Source organism: Pteropus vampyrus, unplaced genomic scaffold (assembly GCF_000151845.1).
Source record: "Pteropus vampyrus isolate Shadow unplaced genomic scaffold, Pvam_2.0 Scaffold22, whole genome shotgun sequence".
NCBI lineage: Eukaryota > Metazoa > Chordata > Mammalia > Chiroptera > Pteropodidae > Pteropus > Pteropus vampyrus.
The window spans coordinates 1,489,533-1,506,755 of NW_011888803.1; the positions used below are offsets into that span (position 1 = coordinate 1,489,533).

The following is a 17,223-nucleotide window of genomic DNA, read 5'->3' on the forward strand; positions in this document are numbered from 1 at the left end:
AGAATGATTTTCATATTTTTAATGGCTGAAAAAATAAATAAAAATGAGAATAATATTGCATGACAAATGAAAGTTACATAAAATTCAAATCTTAGTGTCTGTAAATAAACTTTCTTTGAACACAGCCATTCATTCGTTAATGTACTGTCTATGACTCCTTTTGTACTACAACAGAATCTTTGCAGCCTAGACCTACAAAGGCTAAAATATTTACTACGTGGTCGTTCACAGAAAAAGTCTACAACCCCTGTGCTAGAATAATTATTTAGATGTGGACTTGCTGGGCCATACTTATGCACATTTTAAACAACCAAACTGCTATCCAAAGGGGCTGTAATTTACATTACCACCAGAAATGTGTAAGTTCCCATTTCTGCCCATTATCACCACTTAATTTTCTACAGAAACAGGATCTCATTGTTTTAATTTTTGTTTCCCTTTTAAAAATATATTTAAATGGTCACTAGACAGGAGTCTTCCCTCTTTTCCAAACTATATTTCCTTTGGTCATATTTCTATTGTGTTGTCTTTTTTTTTTTTAACCCATGTGCAGAGTAACATATAATCTGGACAAAAATTCTTTTACATACATGTTGCAAATAATTTCACCTAGACTTTCTCAAAACTGCAGTTTTTTGTTTTTTTGGGTTTTTTTGTTTTTTTTTGTTTTTTTTGTTTTTTTTTGCCATGTATGATACTTTAATTTTGTTGCAGTAAACTTTATCAATCTTTTATTTGCTATGCTTTGGGTAGCACGACATCTTTTCCTACTCCTATTTTCTACTCTTATTGTTTAATAATTATTAAATGGTAGATTCTCTTAGATTTTCCATTATATGGCCTATTAAAAAACAGGGAAAATTTGCCTCTTCCTGATTCTTATACCTCCTTTCCCTTGTCTTCTTGTATTAGTTAGGATTAGTCATACAATGAAGAATAGATGGAACTATAGCATACATCCTTATCTTGTCTGTCTTTCATTGAGACATTTCTAAAGATTCACCCATCGGTGTTATGTTTGCAGCTGGCTTTAGATACATTGCTTTTATTAACTCAAGGCAGCTCGCTTAAATTTCTAGTTTGCTAAGCCATGTTGCTTATTTCATCACTAATGATTGATGAATTTTAATCGAATGCTTTCTCTGCATCTACTGAAACAATTACAAATACTTCTTATTTAATGTATTGATATGATGAAATACATTAATATATCTTCTAATCTCAAATCATTCCTTCAATTTTAAGATAACTTCTATTTGGTCTTGAAGTATTTTTACTTATACATTAGTGAACTGCAGTTTTATTTAAGATTCGTACATCTGTGATTATAAGTGAGGATGGCTCTATATTTTTTTCATAGTCTCCTTTCCTAGTTTTGGTTTCAAAATTAACTAATTCCATCAAGTGAGTTTGTAACATGCTTTTTAAATTCTTTCTATCTGTCATCCCCATATGAGGTTGGTAAATATCACAGGTAGAAATCATCTAAGCTACTGTTTGTTGGCGGGTTGTTGGGAGAGAGTACATATTTTTTACAATTGAAAAAAATAGCAAGTATTTTTTTTTTTACTTGATGGCTTAATATTTAATTGCTTTTTTCCTAAATCCCCTCTACTTTACTTTAGCCATATTCCCAAGTAATTTTTATGCCCTTCTACTGAAGATATATCACGTAAACAGCACATTTTGAGGTTTTGTTTTTAATTTAGTAGGACTACATTAGTCTTTCAAAAGGGTATCTGGTACAGTTATAGTTAATTTAATAACTGAGAAAGCTGGATTTACAACTATTTTGCATTTCCCTTCTATTTGATGTTCCTTTTTCTTTCCTTTCTTCTTTTGAATTAACCAAATATTTTATTAATCTTTTTTCTCTATTAACATGATAGTTATACATACATTTACCAGTATTATGGTGGTTACCTTGGACATTAGAACATCTAATTTTGACTTGTTGATCTAATTAAACTGATCACATTTACCATTTCTCCAATAATAGTATTTACAACACTTTGATTTCATTTATCCCTCTGTTTTTTGCATTATTTTTGTCATATACTTTGATTCTACAAATATCTTGACTCAAAAAGAGATTGTTTTTATTTTTTGTCCAATCAATATTCAATTATCTTAAATGACATTATTTACCTATTCCAGTCATATTCATTCCTTACTGAATTTGTGTTTCTCTTTAGAATCACTTTATTTCTGGCCGAAGAACTCCCTTTAGTTTTTATTTTAGTTCAGGTGCAGTGGCAACAAACTCTGTATTGTTTATCTAAAAATGTTTATCTCACCTTCATTTTTGGAAGATATTTTTTCTGTGCATAGAGTTATACCTTAGAAGTTTTCTTCCTTTCAGCAGTTTAAACATGTCATTCTATTGTTTTATGACTTCCATTATTTATGTCAGTATTAAAGGCAGGTAATATGCCTTTTCTTCTCTGGTGGGCTTTTAAGATTTTCCTCTTTGTCTATGATTTTTCAGTATTTTGACTATGATATGCCAAGTCGTGATTTCTTTTGTATTCTTCCTGCTTGCAGTGCCTAGTAATGTTTGATTGATTGTATATAGAACACTGCATATTTATAATTTTTTTAAAAACTACCAACAGTATTATTTTCCATCTGAGAAGATCCACACTTTTCTCTGCTGAGTAGTTAGAGAGCAGTAGTCTGATCATTCCCAGCCAATCAGGAACTGAGTTGAATCGAGACTGTCTTACAATTTTAATAAGACTCATTCTATCTTTAATTTGCCCCTATTCTTATGGTGAGACTCTTCAAGGTTTTAAATTGAAGCCTGGCAGGTCTTTGTCCCCTCAACAGAGAGAGAGACACCAGTAACTTTCACTACGCTTTTCAAAGGTTTCTGGCTTAGATTTTTGTCCTGTTGTCCTGCACAGCTTCAGAATTAGGCATTCAAGACCTACTGAAGTGCCAGAAGCTATACTTTTTTTAAAGTCATTCTGTCTCCTTTAGTGACCTTTTATCAGAGGTCATACCCAGATTCCTCTAGCATAGAGGTGAACAACTATTTTAGGTTTTCTGGCCACACATTCTGTCACAACTACCCAACTCTGCCATTACAGCATAAAAGTAGCCATGGATAATATGTAAAAAAATGAAGATGGCTGTTTACCAATAAAACTTTATTTACAGAAACAGGCAACAAACCAGATTTGGCCCATGACCATAGTTTGCTGATCTCTGTTCTTGCTGCACCCAGAATCAGTAAGCATACCCAGGGGAAAAGTAGCTGGAAACTGTCAGTGTCAGTTCACCACCATCTCCAGGACGGTCAGCTCTCGCCTGGTATGTTCTTCAGGGACTCTCAGCCTGAAGATCTTTATCTCTTTATAAGACCAGTAAATTCAACTAGTATTGCTTAGTAGTTAATTTTCCTTTAGCTTCAGAATTTTGCAAATATTTTGAAAGGGAAACTGGCCATGTGAATGAGGCAAACATTTTGAAAGGAAAATCGGTTTTGTGGTTGAGTGGCAACTGTGTCACACTAGCCTTACATAATCACCAAACATTTTGCTTGTTTCTCTATTCACAAGAAATGACCTACTGCCTGAACCAAACCCAGATTCTCAACTTTTGGCTTACTCCCAGAATCAGTATAACTCCACAGAAAAATGGCTATAGATTTTCAGCTCATCTCTGTGCAGTTTTCTCAAATCTGGATTTTTAGCTTCTCAATCCTTACTGCCTCTGCATTTCTCTGATGTCTTTAAAACTATAATTTTTGTCTGGTTTTTCTTCTTGTTCTTGGTGGGATCATAAACCGGATTCAAATTATTTCATCCTATCCAGAAATCAGAAACTGTATCCTACTACTTTTAATATTTAATATTTTCATTATCACTCAGTTCTAAGTATTTTTAAAATTTCCATTGATTTTTATTTATTCCAAGAATTACTCAAAATGTTTTAAAATTTCACTGTACATATTGAAACAATCTTTCTGCTATTGATTATAATAATTATATTGTGATCAGAAAAAATGTTCTATAAGATTTCAATACTTTACAGACATGCTTTTCTTTTTGGCCAACTATGGGTCAATTTTTTTAAATATTACATTTGGGCTTGAAAAGAATGTTTATTTTATAATTGTTCAATCTTTCAGATCAAGTGTGTTAATCATGTTGCTCTTATCTTCAATTCCAAAACATTTGGAAGAATTTTTTGGTCAATTCTGATAATGTGATATTGAAATCTCCCACTTCAATGGTGAATTTATCAAACTTTTTTAAAGTATGTAAATTTTGAAAAACATATTGTGGCCATGTAATGAGGAAATGAAAAGTTTGACATGCTTTAACTTCCTGGTGAGTTAAACCTTTTACCTTTAGTTACCCAGTTTATGCTTGCTAATGTTCTTTCTTAAAGTCTATTTTGTCTATCTAATATTAATCTTACTATATGTTTTCTTTTGGTTATCAGATGTCTGGTAACCCCTTTATTTTTAGCCATTTAATGCCATGTTTTCTGTCTGTAGCTAGATTTCTTTTTATCCTAACATGATGATCCTTTTTAAACTAAGATTAATTTATTTAAATCTATTGTTATAAAGCAATATCATTTCTTCTTGCTTTGTAATTTCTATTTTTCCTGCTTTTTGTTTCACTTTCACTCCTTTCCTGCTTCATTACTTTTTTTATTCCAATTTTTCTCCTGTACTGTTTTTCATCTTACTTCCTCTACTTCTATTCATTTAATAGTCATTCTAAAAATGTAAAATGCACACATACCATGCTGTCTGAAAATATTAAAACTTACTACTCTTCCCCACACATAAAAAAACTCCTAATATGTTAAAACCAATCATGTCCTCTCCTTATATAATACTGTTATTAAATACATTAGTACTTTATCTTATTACCCCAAACAATTACCATCATCATATTATCATCATAATTATAAAAGAGACTCAGTGTTTGCTTAAACTTACTTACATTTTTACTAATTTAAGGGCACAGCATTCTTCCTTGTATACAAACCTCTCTTCTACTCTTTACCTTCTTCAGTAAGTGTATCCTTTTAGATATTGTTTAATTAAGGGTATACAGATTCAAAATACAATCAGCTTTTGTATGTTTGAAAACATCCTCACTTTTTATTTATTCTTTAATGATAGTTTAGGTAGGTAACCAATTTGAAGCTGACAGTAATTTTCTTAAGCCCAACTACCCACAAATAGACCACAGCCTTTGTCTTGGCCCTCACACAAGGCCATTCTAACTCAAAACTCTAGATTTCTGTATCAATAATTATCACTTAGGGAGCCTGGCCTTCCATGTTTACTTACCACTTGGGTTTTAGCCCCTTATATGTTTTTCTCCAAGAGATTTCCTTATTATTAAGGAAAGTAAAGCTTCCTATTAAGAGCCACTGTTCAGCAATGGGCTCTTGCAAATACTTTCTGCCTCACAGACAAAATGGCCTAAAGCAAGATAAAGTACATGATCCCCACAAAAAGGCATGCGTGGATCAAGGTACTCCTAGACATATCATGGGTTGGCTCTAGGAAAGGGATCTCATTCATAGATACTCTTTTTATACAGAGACAAAGAATCTGAGCTTATGGCCAACTGCTTAAGGAAGCTGCATGTCTGGAACACCAGCTGCAACTATCTAGACACATTGTGGGAAGTTGAACTTGTGCAGTCCCTTCTACTGAATAAGGGGGTGCCACCACTTCTATTTCCATCTGAAAAAAGCCAGAAATGCCATTCATTAAACAATATATTGTTCTTCTCCACACAACTACTTACTTGGTGACCAGTCAGCAACAATTTCAAAGTGAAGTCAACTGACTGCTTTTTATTATTAATTCAAACCACCTCTCTAACTCATTTAAATTTCTTGTTCTGGAAAAAGTGAAATGTGACACCTAACTCTGAATATTACAGGGTATTCTTTTATTGAGAAATGTTTCCCTCTGATGAAATTTTAAACTATGAATGCCAAAGGACATTAAAGTCAAGTTGTGTTTTAACATCTAAGGTAAAAATGGGACTTCTCATATTTAGAACCAACTCACTGGCAACCTTCATGTACTCTTTATTATTAAAGTTGCCAAATTTCTGAATACGTATTGTTTTACTGTGCTTAATTTTCAAAGAATTAGAAAGAAAAAAACTACCCTTAACACTGAAATCATACAAGATATATTTTAATCATTTTCTATGATTTAGAAGATATATATTACAGTGTTTTATCATACTAAAGAGAAAGTGTGATGAACATCAGTTATTTTTAAAGACTAAGTTAGAGCTTTCCCTATCATTAGATAAAAGATTTTAAATGTTTACATCATGTTTATGCAAAGCAGTTAGAGCAGTTACAACTCCTTCTATTGTAAGGAGCAGAAATTGAGAGTGGTAGCTCTAAGCCAGAGATTGTCTGTATTCATAATTTATGTCTCATCATATAGCTCATTACTACTTGTCTCAGTACCTTAAAGCAAAAGTACAATGGATTGTCCTAAAGTATGCCATCCTTAATTCACCTAATAAAAACCTGAAATACTATGCTCCTACTCCATCTTCTCTCTCTCTCTCTCTCTCTCTCTCTATATATACACACACACACACACACACACACACACACCCCTTTCTTTAGTATAAAGAAATAAACATTTTAAAAATTAGATTTACTAATTTTAATACAACACTGTTTAAACTGCTAAGTATCTGAATCTCTGGCAATGTCGTTCAGACCATCTAAACTAGGTTCACTAATCACAGTGTGATACAAAGTAATTTTCAGCCAGCATCCACATTTAGTTATCATGTGACAAATTCAGGTATTTTGAGATCACATCCTTTTAATACTTCTATTTTGTTAATTTTAATTTGTTTTCACTTTTAAGAAATCATGTTGGAAAATATTAATATTAGAAGCTAATCCCATCAAATGAAGAACAAAGACAGGCTCTTAATATCGTAGTTAAAATGAAGTTGATCAATCTCCCTGAGAAAAAGACATTCCATAACAGTATTAGCTGTATGCTTCCCTTAGTGAAAGTACTTACAGAATAATATGTGACAATTTCATCACATGTAGAGTCTTAAAATATCACTGAGTATGACAAGAATTTATGACATGAATTTCAAACAGAGAAAGATGGAGAATAATAGAATTAGTCAATAAATATTTGTTTCATGAAGAAACATATGTTTCCTTTCTCACATAAATATTTAATTACTATTTATATTACCAGGACATGGCCAAAGACGAACATAATTCATTTCAGCCTCCTGATTTCTCTTTATACTTACGAGAAAATTAATTTTAAAATAAGCATTTTTAATTACCTGCCCCTTTGCTGGAATTTATCTATTACATTTGTAGAAAAATACACTTTAATTACAATTTACTATATCGATCTAATGAAAACTCACATAGATGACTTTGCTTGACATTTTAGGTACAGTTTGGTTTTATTAAAAATAATTCGTCATGAAATTTCAAATTATTGATTAGCCCTGAGAAAACCATAGGATTCCAATACACTTAACAGCTGTGCCCTGAAAGTGATATCAATCATGAAGGATACGGCTAGCAAAGACCTCATGGCCCTGTCATTTTTCCCAGTTCATTTTTACCCCCTACGATAAAATCTATAGATAGTTTTAACATTAATATTATATCAGAATGAATATTATAAAAGACTGACAGATTATAATAATTAATACTTATAAGACATTTATTGGTAAGATTAAAATACAATGAAATAAGCATAAAGTCCTGAAATTGAGTTTTTAAAAAAATCAACTACATGGGCAAGTATGGGAAGGCCAGACTAATAATAATTCCTGTCAGAATGGGCAATACGTGGCATGTTTGACAAAAATGCAAATCAAGCATTATAAATAGAACTACAGTACACCATATAAAGATGTAAACACTCTCACCGTACCTTTTGCAATGGAGGAGAGACATCGGTATGGATGTGATGAGTTTTACATGGCATGCTCTTAAAAACACATTGACAAAGTATGCTCATTTTATATACATTTCCCCATCCTCACAATAACTCTAAAGGTAGAGAGTAGAACACCCTTTTACAGATACAACATCTGAGTTTCAGAGATATAAAGTAATATACCTGAAAACACAAAGCAAGAAACTAAACCAAAATTTAATGCAAGTCCATTCACCTCCATACTCTTTCTACTGTATCATATTGCCTTCAAGTTTCCTTCTAGCACTAGGAGGGACAATTTGGCAAAACCTCGCCTGTAGAATACTTGAAAATCAGGTGACAAAATATAACGTGATTTCAATTAAAAAAAGACAATTTCTGAAATGGGATTACAGATTTATATTGTTAATATAAATGTCTTCTGTCTCTTGCTTTCCCTAATAGCTACAACCCTAAAGTGTTGTACATAAATCAATTTTTAATTGAATCAAGTTTTCCTCACTGATAAATTATAAATAATAACTGCTGTATCTTTATTATTAATTAATCATAAATAATCTTCATGCAAATAAAATTTTTTGATCCTTCAATTTCTTAAGTATTTAATAACATGCAAACTATTTTTTAAAATATAGCTGAAGAGTAGCAATTCGAAAAGACCCTGCAGATTTACCAATTTCATAACCAAAGTTCCATATTATTATTAGGTTTATTAAAGCAAAACAACTTATAGAGATAGAGAAATTTTTACCACCTTTTTTTAAACTAGACAATTCAATATTAAAAGTCTTTTTCTCCTGTCAGTGGCCTGAAGAAACAAATACCATAATTTACATGGTGGTACAATCTACCTTCAATTTGCAGCATTAAAAAAATATGATTGTCCCATGTGTAGAAATATGTAATTCTACTGCCATCTTCTGGTAAAACACAATTTCCCAATTCTTGGTAGTATTCCAAATGAGAAACCTCCAGATATGAAATAACTACTTTCTAGATTAATACTAGATTAATAAAAGCAGAATAATAATTTTGCAAATGGCCAAAAATATACTAAAACTAGGGCTCTAGCAATAATTTTTATTAGTACATAATATGTTCTCTCGATAACGCTGAACATTAATTGAGCACACAACTATATTTGAGGCATATAACTAAGAGCTTTAAAAAAAATAAAAATTCTCTCAATAACATAAAGTGGCACTATCATTCTCCTTTTATAGATGAGGAAACTGAGAATCAAAGAAGTCAAGCAGTTTGCCCAAAGTTACACAACTGGTAAATGATAGAGGCTCTGAATTCGGAAGTTCATTCCAATGACCCTAACTTTGATTATTATGCTATAATATCCTCTGTAATGTGAGTAATAGACATAAAGTTGATTTAACTCATTTAGAACATTAAAGCTTAAATTAGTGGAGTAGAGCAATAATACTGCAATTAGTAAGTAGACCAAGAGTCACAGAACACAGAATCAAAGAGTTAAAAGAAACTTTAATGGTCCCATAATCTACTTTTCCATATAATTCAAAACTTTATTCCCTAACAATTCCAACAGATTAAGTTCTAATGTTCTATTTTGTAAATAATACCATATCATTTTTATATTTTTCACAATTTAAAAAATTTAGATTCCATATGTTTAGTGTTTAAATTGAAATTAAGTTTGCTTTAATATAGATTTAAATATTAATAAACACTAGATGGAAATCACTATTCCTGGTAAATATAATATTTACTAATTTATATTTAGAGAGGTTTTATTTATACAAAGAGATATAGTACTATATTCTGCTATACTATTTATATACACTGATTTCTTAAAAGTTATAAACCAATTCAATGGACTTTTTTTTGTCAATTTTAGGTAGTGAAATAAATTGCTTTTAAAGAAAAATGCCCATGAAATGATCAACACATTACTTTAAAACTATAACAATGAGAACTTTAGGAGTATGTAAAATAAGAAAATGGATAATTTATCAGTGTTGGTATCTTTATAAATCAAATCACATCTAATTCATGCTCTGAAAGTCCACTTTAATGTAATCCTGAATATCCGAATAACTGAAGTGACTAACATTTATAAATAACAATGTAAAACAAAATGCCAGATGAGATACTTAATATAGAATTATATGATGAATAAATTGATCACTTTGAAAAATACAGTAGTATGTAGAATAGCAGGAGAGAAATCCTATCAACTACTGTAAAAAACCATTTTGGTAAATCTTTGGTTCATAAAGTTTCATAATCCTATCAATTTACTATGCACAACTTTCAGTGAATAGTTTGATCACAAAGTTTCATATTTCTCACAATCTATTTTGCCCAACTCCAAACAGATGTTTCTACTAATTATGTACATTTAAATTTTGATTTAATATCCTAGTAAACATTATAAATAAAGACTAGAATTCTTATATTCAACAACATAACAAATACTACAGTAGGTCTTTTACATTTCCACATAAATTTTGGAATCAGTTTGTCAATTTCTAAAAAAAAAGGAAAAAAGCCTGCTGAGATTTTGATTGGGATTGAGTTGATCAACAGAATCAATAAGATCCCACAATACAGTCAATATAAAAATTAAGTGCACTTCTATATTTGAGCAAAAAAGGGAAAATAAAATTTTAAAATATCACTTAAAATAGCACCAAAACAAAAATACTTAGAAATAAATTTAATGAAACTTGTAAAAGACATCTACCCTGAAAATTACAAAAAAAAGAGAAATTATAGGAGATCTAAATAAATGTAGAGATATGTTCATGGATCAGAGGACTCAATATTGGTAAGGTATACATACGCCTCAAATTAATATATAGAGTCGATTCAATCCCAATCAAAATTCCAGTAGCTCTTTTTTTTAGAAATCGACAAGCTAATTTTAAAATTTATTTGAAAATGCAAAGGATCTAGAATACTCAAAAGAACCAATCAAGAGAGTATAATACTGGTAGAAACAGACATGTAGTTTAATGCAACAGAAGAGACTCCAGAAATAGACCTACACTTATATGGTCACGTGATTTTTGACAAAGGCACTGACATAATTCAATCTTTTCAATAAATGGTGCTAGAATAACTTGATATCTATATGGAAAAACAATTAACCTCAACCCCTACCTAACGCTATGCTCAAAATTAATTCAAAGTAAGTCACAGACCTAAAATAAAAGCGAAAACTATAAAACTCCTAGAAGATAATAAAAGAAAGTCCTGGTGACCCTGAGTTAAGGTTAAGAATCCTTGCACAAAGGGCATTAGGTATAAAGAAAAAACTGATAAATGAACGTTATCAACATTAAATCTCTTATTCTTTAAAAGACATTAAGAAAATGAAAGGCAAGACAAAGACTTAGAGAAAATATTTCCTATATGTATCTGACAAAGACCTTATATCCAAGATATATAAAGAAATCTTACAATTTAGTAAGGAAAGAAACAATCTATTTTTTTAAATGAGCAAAAGACTTAAATAATGCTCAACATCCTTAGTCATCAGGGATATACAATTTAAATTATAATGAGATGATCAGAATAGCTAAAATTAAAAAGACAATACCAAGTGTAATTAAGGATGTGGAACAACTATTTGTAGAAATGCAAAATGGTGTAATGACTATAAGAAATGGTTTGGAAGTTTCTTATAAAATTAAACATGCACTTCCAATGACCCAGCAAATCTACTCTTAGGTTATTTAACTCGAATGAAACGAAAACTCATGTTTGTATGCAAATGTTTATAGTGGCTTTATTCATAATTGCCAAAAACTGGGGGACAAAAACATCCTTCAATTGATGAATGGATAAACTGTAACTCATGATCAGCAATAAAGAAGAACGAACTACAGATACATGTGACAACAGGAATGAATCTAAAATGCATTATGCCAGTAAAAGAAGCCAGACTCTAAAAGGTACAGAATGTATGATTTCATCTATATGACAACCATGGGGACAGAAAACAGATCAGTGGTTTCCAGGGATATAGAGGAGGAATTAGATAAAAAGAGGCATAAGGAAATTTCTTGTGGTGATGCATTGGCATGGTGATTATCCAAGTGTATGCATTTGCCAAAACTCAGAACTGTATACTAAAAAGGGTGATTTTACTATAAGTAAATTATACCTCAATTTTTAAAGACTCAAAAAAATTGAACCACACAACATAAAAAAATTACACACAACAACATAAATGTATTCCAAAACCATAATATTAGCAAAAGAATTAAAACAATGTTTAGGAATACCCAATTAGGTGATATAACTAAAGTGAGCAAGAAAATAAATTCCATAAAAGAACTGTGGTTAACTTTGAGGAAGAATAAGAGGACAGAGATTGGGAAGGGGCCTAAGGCTTCGAGGAGCTTCCAAGTACCAGCATTGTTCTAGTTCTCTTTCTGGCAGTAACATGAGTAGTTACTTTGTGATAATTCATTGAACTATCATTTTTATTTTATATCCTTTTAAAAGAAACCTAACCAAGTAACTCAGGGCAAGTTATAAAAGAATAATATAAGAATAGATATATTTTTTTTTCTTTTAGAAGTATGAGGCATTCCTAGATTCATATCTTTGCTCTATCATTTATTAGATGTGTGACTTTAGGCAGGTTTCTTAACCTTTCTCAGCCTCAGCTTACTCATATATAAAAAACTGGATTGTTTTTTTCTTGGGTAATGCCTGCAGAATTTAGACTTCTACATTTTGTAATACTAAAATGTGCCTATATTTTTACATCTATAAGCTGGAGGCTATTTTCCCTATACGGTAAGGACACAAAACTGGTAACCTGAGTAATTCTGACACAAACTTATTACTAGATTCTAGAAAGCCCAACTTTTTCAGGAGGGCAGGCTGTTTATTTGTCTGCATACTTATCAAAAGTCAATCTATGTATACTCAGATAAAGCAATTTATACTCAAATTACATAAGCCAGGATTATTACAGTCAGCCCTTATTTTACCTCATTTGTTCTTGCAAATAAATTAATAACACAATTAGTAAGACCTATGCAGAAACAAAGTGTTGTTACTAACTATATGACTGTATTTTCCTTACTCAATAGCTAAGTTTCGGAAGACACAAAAACAATTATTTCATTTAGCTACTTCAATTTTATGTACTAAAGTTCATCATATCTGGTTTTAGTCTAGTATACTCTAGTACACAAAATATGAAATACAGACAGTCTGAACAAATCGGTTCAATTGTTTCCCTAATTAATGTAGAAAATTATATTTTAAAAAGCATAACTGCCAATTTTAATAGCAGTGACTGTATTGATATTTTAAACCTAAGATCTAAAAAATGATATATACATTCCAGCCCATAACTTCCTTAATAAAATGTTTTTTGTAATATCTGATCTTTCATATTTTTCTCAAAACAAATATCGCCACTCACAATTGCATATAAATAGCACCTATGTATGAGACAATATTTTAGCATCCATCTAAAAATTTCTGGAGCATGCTGGGAACTTAATTCTAAATTAATTAGATAACCTATACCAATAATCATGAAACTATCTGTAAGCGATATTCTTAATAAAATGTATTTACAAACACTAGAGGGTGCTCTAATTCAACAGTGCCTGGTACCTGGCTTTGATGCTTAAAATAATTTTCTCCTCGATTAAAGATAAATTAAGATACTCCTCGGCACCAACTATTTTTGCATCTGAAATAATAAATGGAGATAATTTATGAGACAACATTCAATACTTCCAGAATACATAACAAAATTTAGTAGAATTCCACTGAAATCATTTTTATTGTACAATTATTATATATTTGATATTTTATTAGGTGGAGAGAACAGAAAATATGTACAGAAGTATAAAGATGGTCCTTGCCTATAAAGGAAATTAATGCAGTATTCAGATGGTTAAAAGAAGGTATATCAGAGCTTATAGGCTGAACTTCAAGGGAAATTACAAAAAGAATTTGGTAAAACATGTAATAGCTCAATTTCGATTTTAGTTGCTAAGTATTAAGATATAGTTTAGCTATTTTACAAAGGTAAAATTTGAAAGTCAGTATTTAAATAATAAATAAAAGTGATATTGCTGTAGGATATCACCTGCTGTCTTAAGAAAAAAAAGAAAATATTTTTTAAGCCAATAGCTATAGGAAATGGGAAAAGAAAAAAATCCAAGGCCTTGAATATCCAGAATAGAAAATAACTAATAATATCAATTTTAAATCTCTGTAAGAACTGCATTTTCTGATAGTTCTTGAATTTATTCCTAAAACATTCATAAGACCAATTATAAGTCTTTGAATATTTCAAAATTAAGAATAATTTATATGTTGCCTTTGGCAATCCAAAAAAGTTCCCTGAAGTATAAGTTTCCAATAGTTAGCATTAGACAATCACAAATAACAAAGTTTAATACCTAGTAAAACATATCATCTTCATATTTCAAGGAAGTGGCTATTAACTCTGACACTATTTAATCTTAACAAAGTATTTTGCCTTTAAAAATATTTACAGAGAAAAAAATGGAACATTATAAATATTTCTAAAACTCAAATACCCGGAAATCAACCAATGTTTCTCAGTCTCTCTCTCTCTCTCTATACACACACACACCCCTATGCACATGTGCACGCTTGCACACTCACTGCCCACTCACACACAATCTACTTCCCAAGAAGGGAGTACCTGGCTCATACCTTGCTCTCACTCCTTTCCCTTATGAATTACCAAGAGCCCCCAAAACAAATCCTAAACAGTGGCACCTATCAATGGAGGATCACTTCAAGTTTACAACAGCCCCAGATAAACTGTTCCACATTAAAAGACTATATGCCCACTAGAGAAAAACAAGAGATATTACTGAACCCGGCTCACAAAACATCCAGACTTCAGGAAGCAAAATATATGGCAGTCAGACAACAAATCAGATTTCTGGAGCCCAAAGAAATTCTGAACATGAAAGCATTGTGTTACAGTCTGAAGTATGTATTTGGCACCTATATTCTTTTGGCATTCACTTCCCCTTTTTATGTTTATCTGCTTAGCATCTGCCAGATTCCAAGGGCCTTTATTACACACTAATTGCCCAGCTGCCAACTTCTGTTTCAATGTCATATCATTTAATAGCTTCTACTGCAATAGGTGACAGCATACACACTCACTAGAGTATTAATGTTTGAAACATTCACATACCTGCCTTTTCGTGAAGGTCTTCTGAACCATTGTATACACCTCCATTGACAGAGAAGTACGGCTCTGAGACAGCTAGTTATAGGAAAACTTTCAGTCCTTTTCAGCAAGTCTCAAATCACACTACTACAAATATTGTATTTTGGAGTTATAATATAATCCTAATCATGATCTTAGCTTCTCACTGATATGTATAGCTTTTACCCATAAATCTGAAAAGCATATGGCCTACATAAAGTGAAGGCTAGGTAGAAATATGTAATTTCATTTACAAACACCAACTTTCATCTCTTACTCTTATGTTATATAAACATGTACAAATTATGAAACTAGAATATTCTATTCAAATTATAATTTAAGATGAATACCTGCTTTCCATGATTCCTAAATCTGGTTGCAAACTAATAGTCTCTGTTGTAATTTCCACTTTCCGTACACTTCCAAAGAAATCAGTTATCAAGACATTTTTAGGATCCCTCTGAAAAAGATCAGTGCGATGTCCAGGAGTAGACACACATAGACTTTTAGGACACACCTGAAACTAAAAAAATACATAACAATAATAAATACACACATGTGTACATATACATACAACTTTTATTAAATCCAATAATACAATATAGTAGAATGCAGTATATTTTTAAAGCTCTCTCAACCTAAAGAAGCTACTGATTCTAAACATAAAAGACTCATTCTTATAGTAGACATGAGACATTAAACAGGTGATAAAAAAGGAAGCTGGTTAGGGTGGGAAAAAACATTCACTCTTTTAAATAATATGCTATGAAAATTCACATGCAAACACTATGATGAAAGAATTGCTTTTTTCTACATCTATATCCATCTTAAGGGGGGTGTTCTACTAGAGTGGTTTTTTAAACATTTTGTAAACCTAATCCTTCATTCAAACATTAAATTCAAATAAAATATTACATGGTAGCCCAATATGTAAAAAAGATGAAAACAGAACTGCTCCGAATCACAAGAAGTTGAAGCATGGTCTCCCCATTAGATATCCTCTTCTGCTGTGAACCTATATACACCATTCTATAAAACAAATCACTTAATTCATTTATCCATGACGAAAATAAACCTAAGGCACCTCCAGACACTAGTGCTCCAAAGGATATAGTCTGAAAACATGATTTCATCATTACACAGATCTCAAAACAATTTTATCTTACCCCTGATATTCCACATCAGTGAATTACCAAGGACAGACACATATTTATTCACTCAGTAAAGCATAAAAAATACCTATTACACATACTTCATACTGTTACCTTCCACAGAAGATACAAAAATCGATAAGACATGGCCCTGTCCTCAAGGCTTTAAGTCCAGTTAGAGATGAATAAACATAATAAGGTAGGAAAAAAGATGACAGATTCTAATTCAGAAAAGGATAAACTCACAGTTTGAGGATAAGTTAAAAGAAAGGGAATAGGATTTAAGCTATTTTCTGAAGGAAAGGAAGATTACAGATGGGAAGTAAGCACAACCCCAAAAAAGGAACAGCTGCAGAGATGTGTAAGGAAATAACCTAGTTTGGCAGAAGCACAGGCTATATGAAGAAAACCATTACAGGCCTGCTAGTAAGGGCCCAAGGCCCACAGCAGTAGTCCAGCTGTGGAGACAAGACCATATGAATGGGTAATCAACAAGACAAGAGAGGGGTGGGGAAGGGCAGAGCAGCTATAATTTATGAAACACAGTGTTCCAAGCACTGTGCTAAGCAATTTGTAGATATTCTCATTTAAGCTTACCAATAACTTTGAGGTTTATAAAAATTATTATATCTACTTCGAATAAAGGCTCAAAGAGATTAAGTCATTTGCCTAACATCACACTGTCTTCCTGGGTTCATGAAAACAACTTAAAAAAATAAAAAGAAGAAATCAGAATATAAATTAAAAAGCTAAAAAGGGAAAAGGGGTGGGGGAGAAGCTCAAGAAAGTGAAATGCCAAACAGGAAGGACAAAAAAGATAAAGAAACAAAGTAAAAAATAAAAGAAACCAAGAATTAGACTGAAGTCCTAGATATATTGAAGGCATTCCTATATGGGTAATTTGATGGGCTTTATTAGGTACCAACAGA

At 31.4% G+C, this 17,223-nt stretch overlaps 1 protein-coding gene and 1 long non-coding RNA gene across 2 annotated transcripts in view; both read right to left on the minus strand.

Annotated features, from left to right (window-relative positions):
- Window positions 1-17,223, minus strand: part of PIGK (phosphatidylinositol glycan anchor biosynthesis class K) — a 97,075-nt gene that overhangs the window by 40,049 nt on the left and 39,803 nt on the right. The window contains exon 9 of the mRNA XM_023528026.1: window positions 15,494-15,666. Within this exon, the coding sequence (XP_023383794.1) occupies window positions 15,494-15,666 (173 nt within the window). The remainder of the gene's footprint in view (window positions 1-15,493; window positions 15,667-17,223) is intronic.
- LOC111736753 lies at window positions 7,703-15,485 on the minus strand. Its single transcript, XR_002779241.1, has 3 exons — window positions 15,129-15,485; window positions 13,556-13,634; window positions 7,703-8,747 (listed from the first exon to the last, which is right to left on the minus strand). It is a non-coding gene; the product is annotated as an uncharacterized LOC111736753 (long non-coding RNA).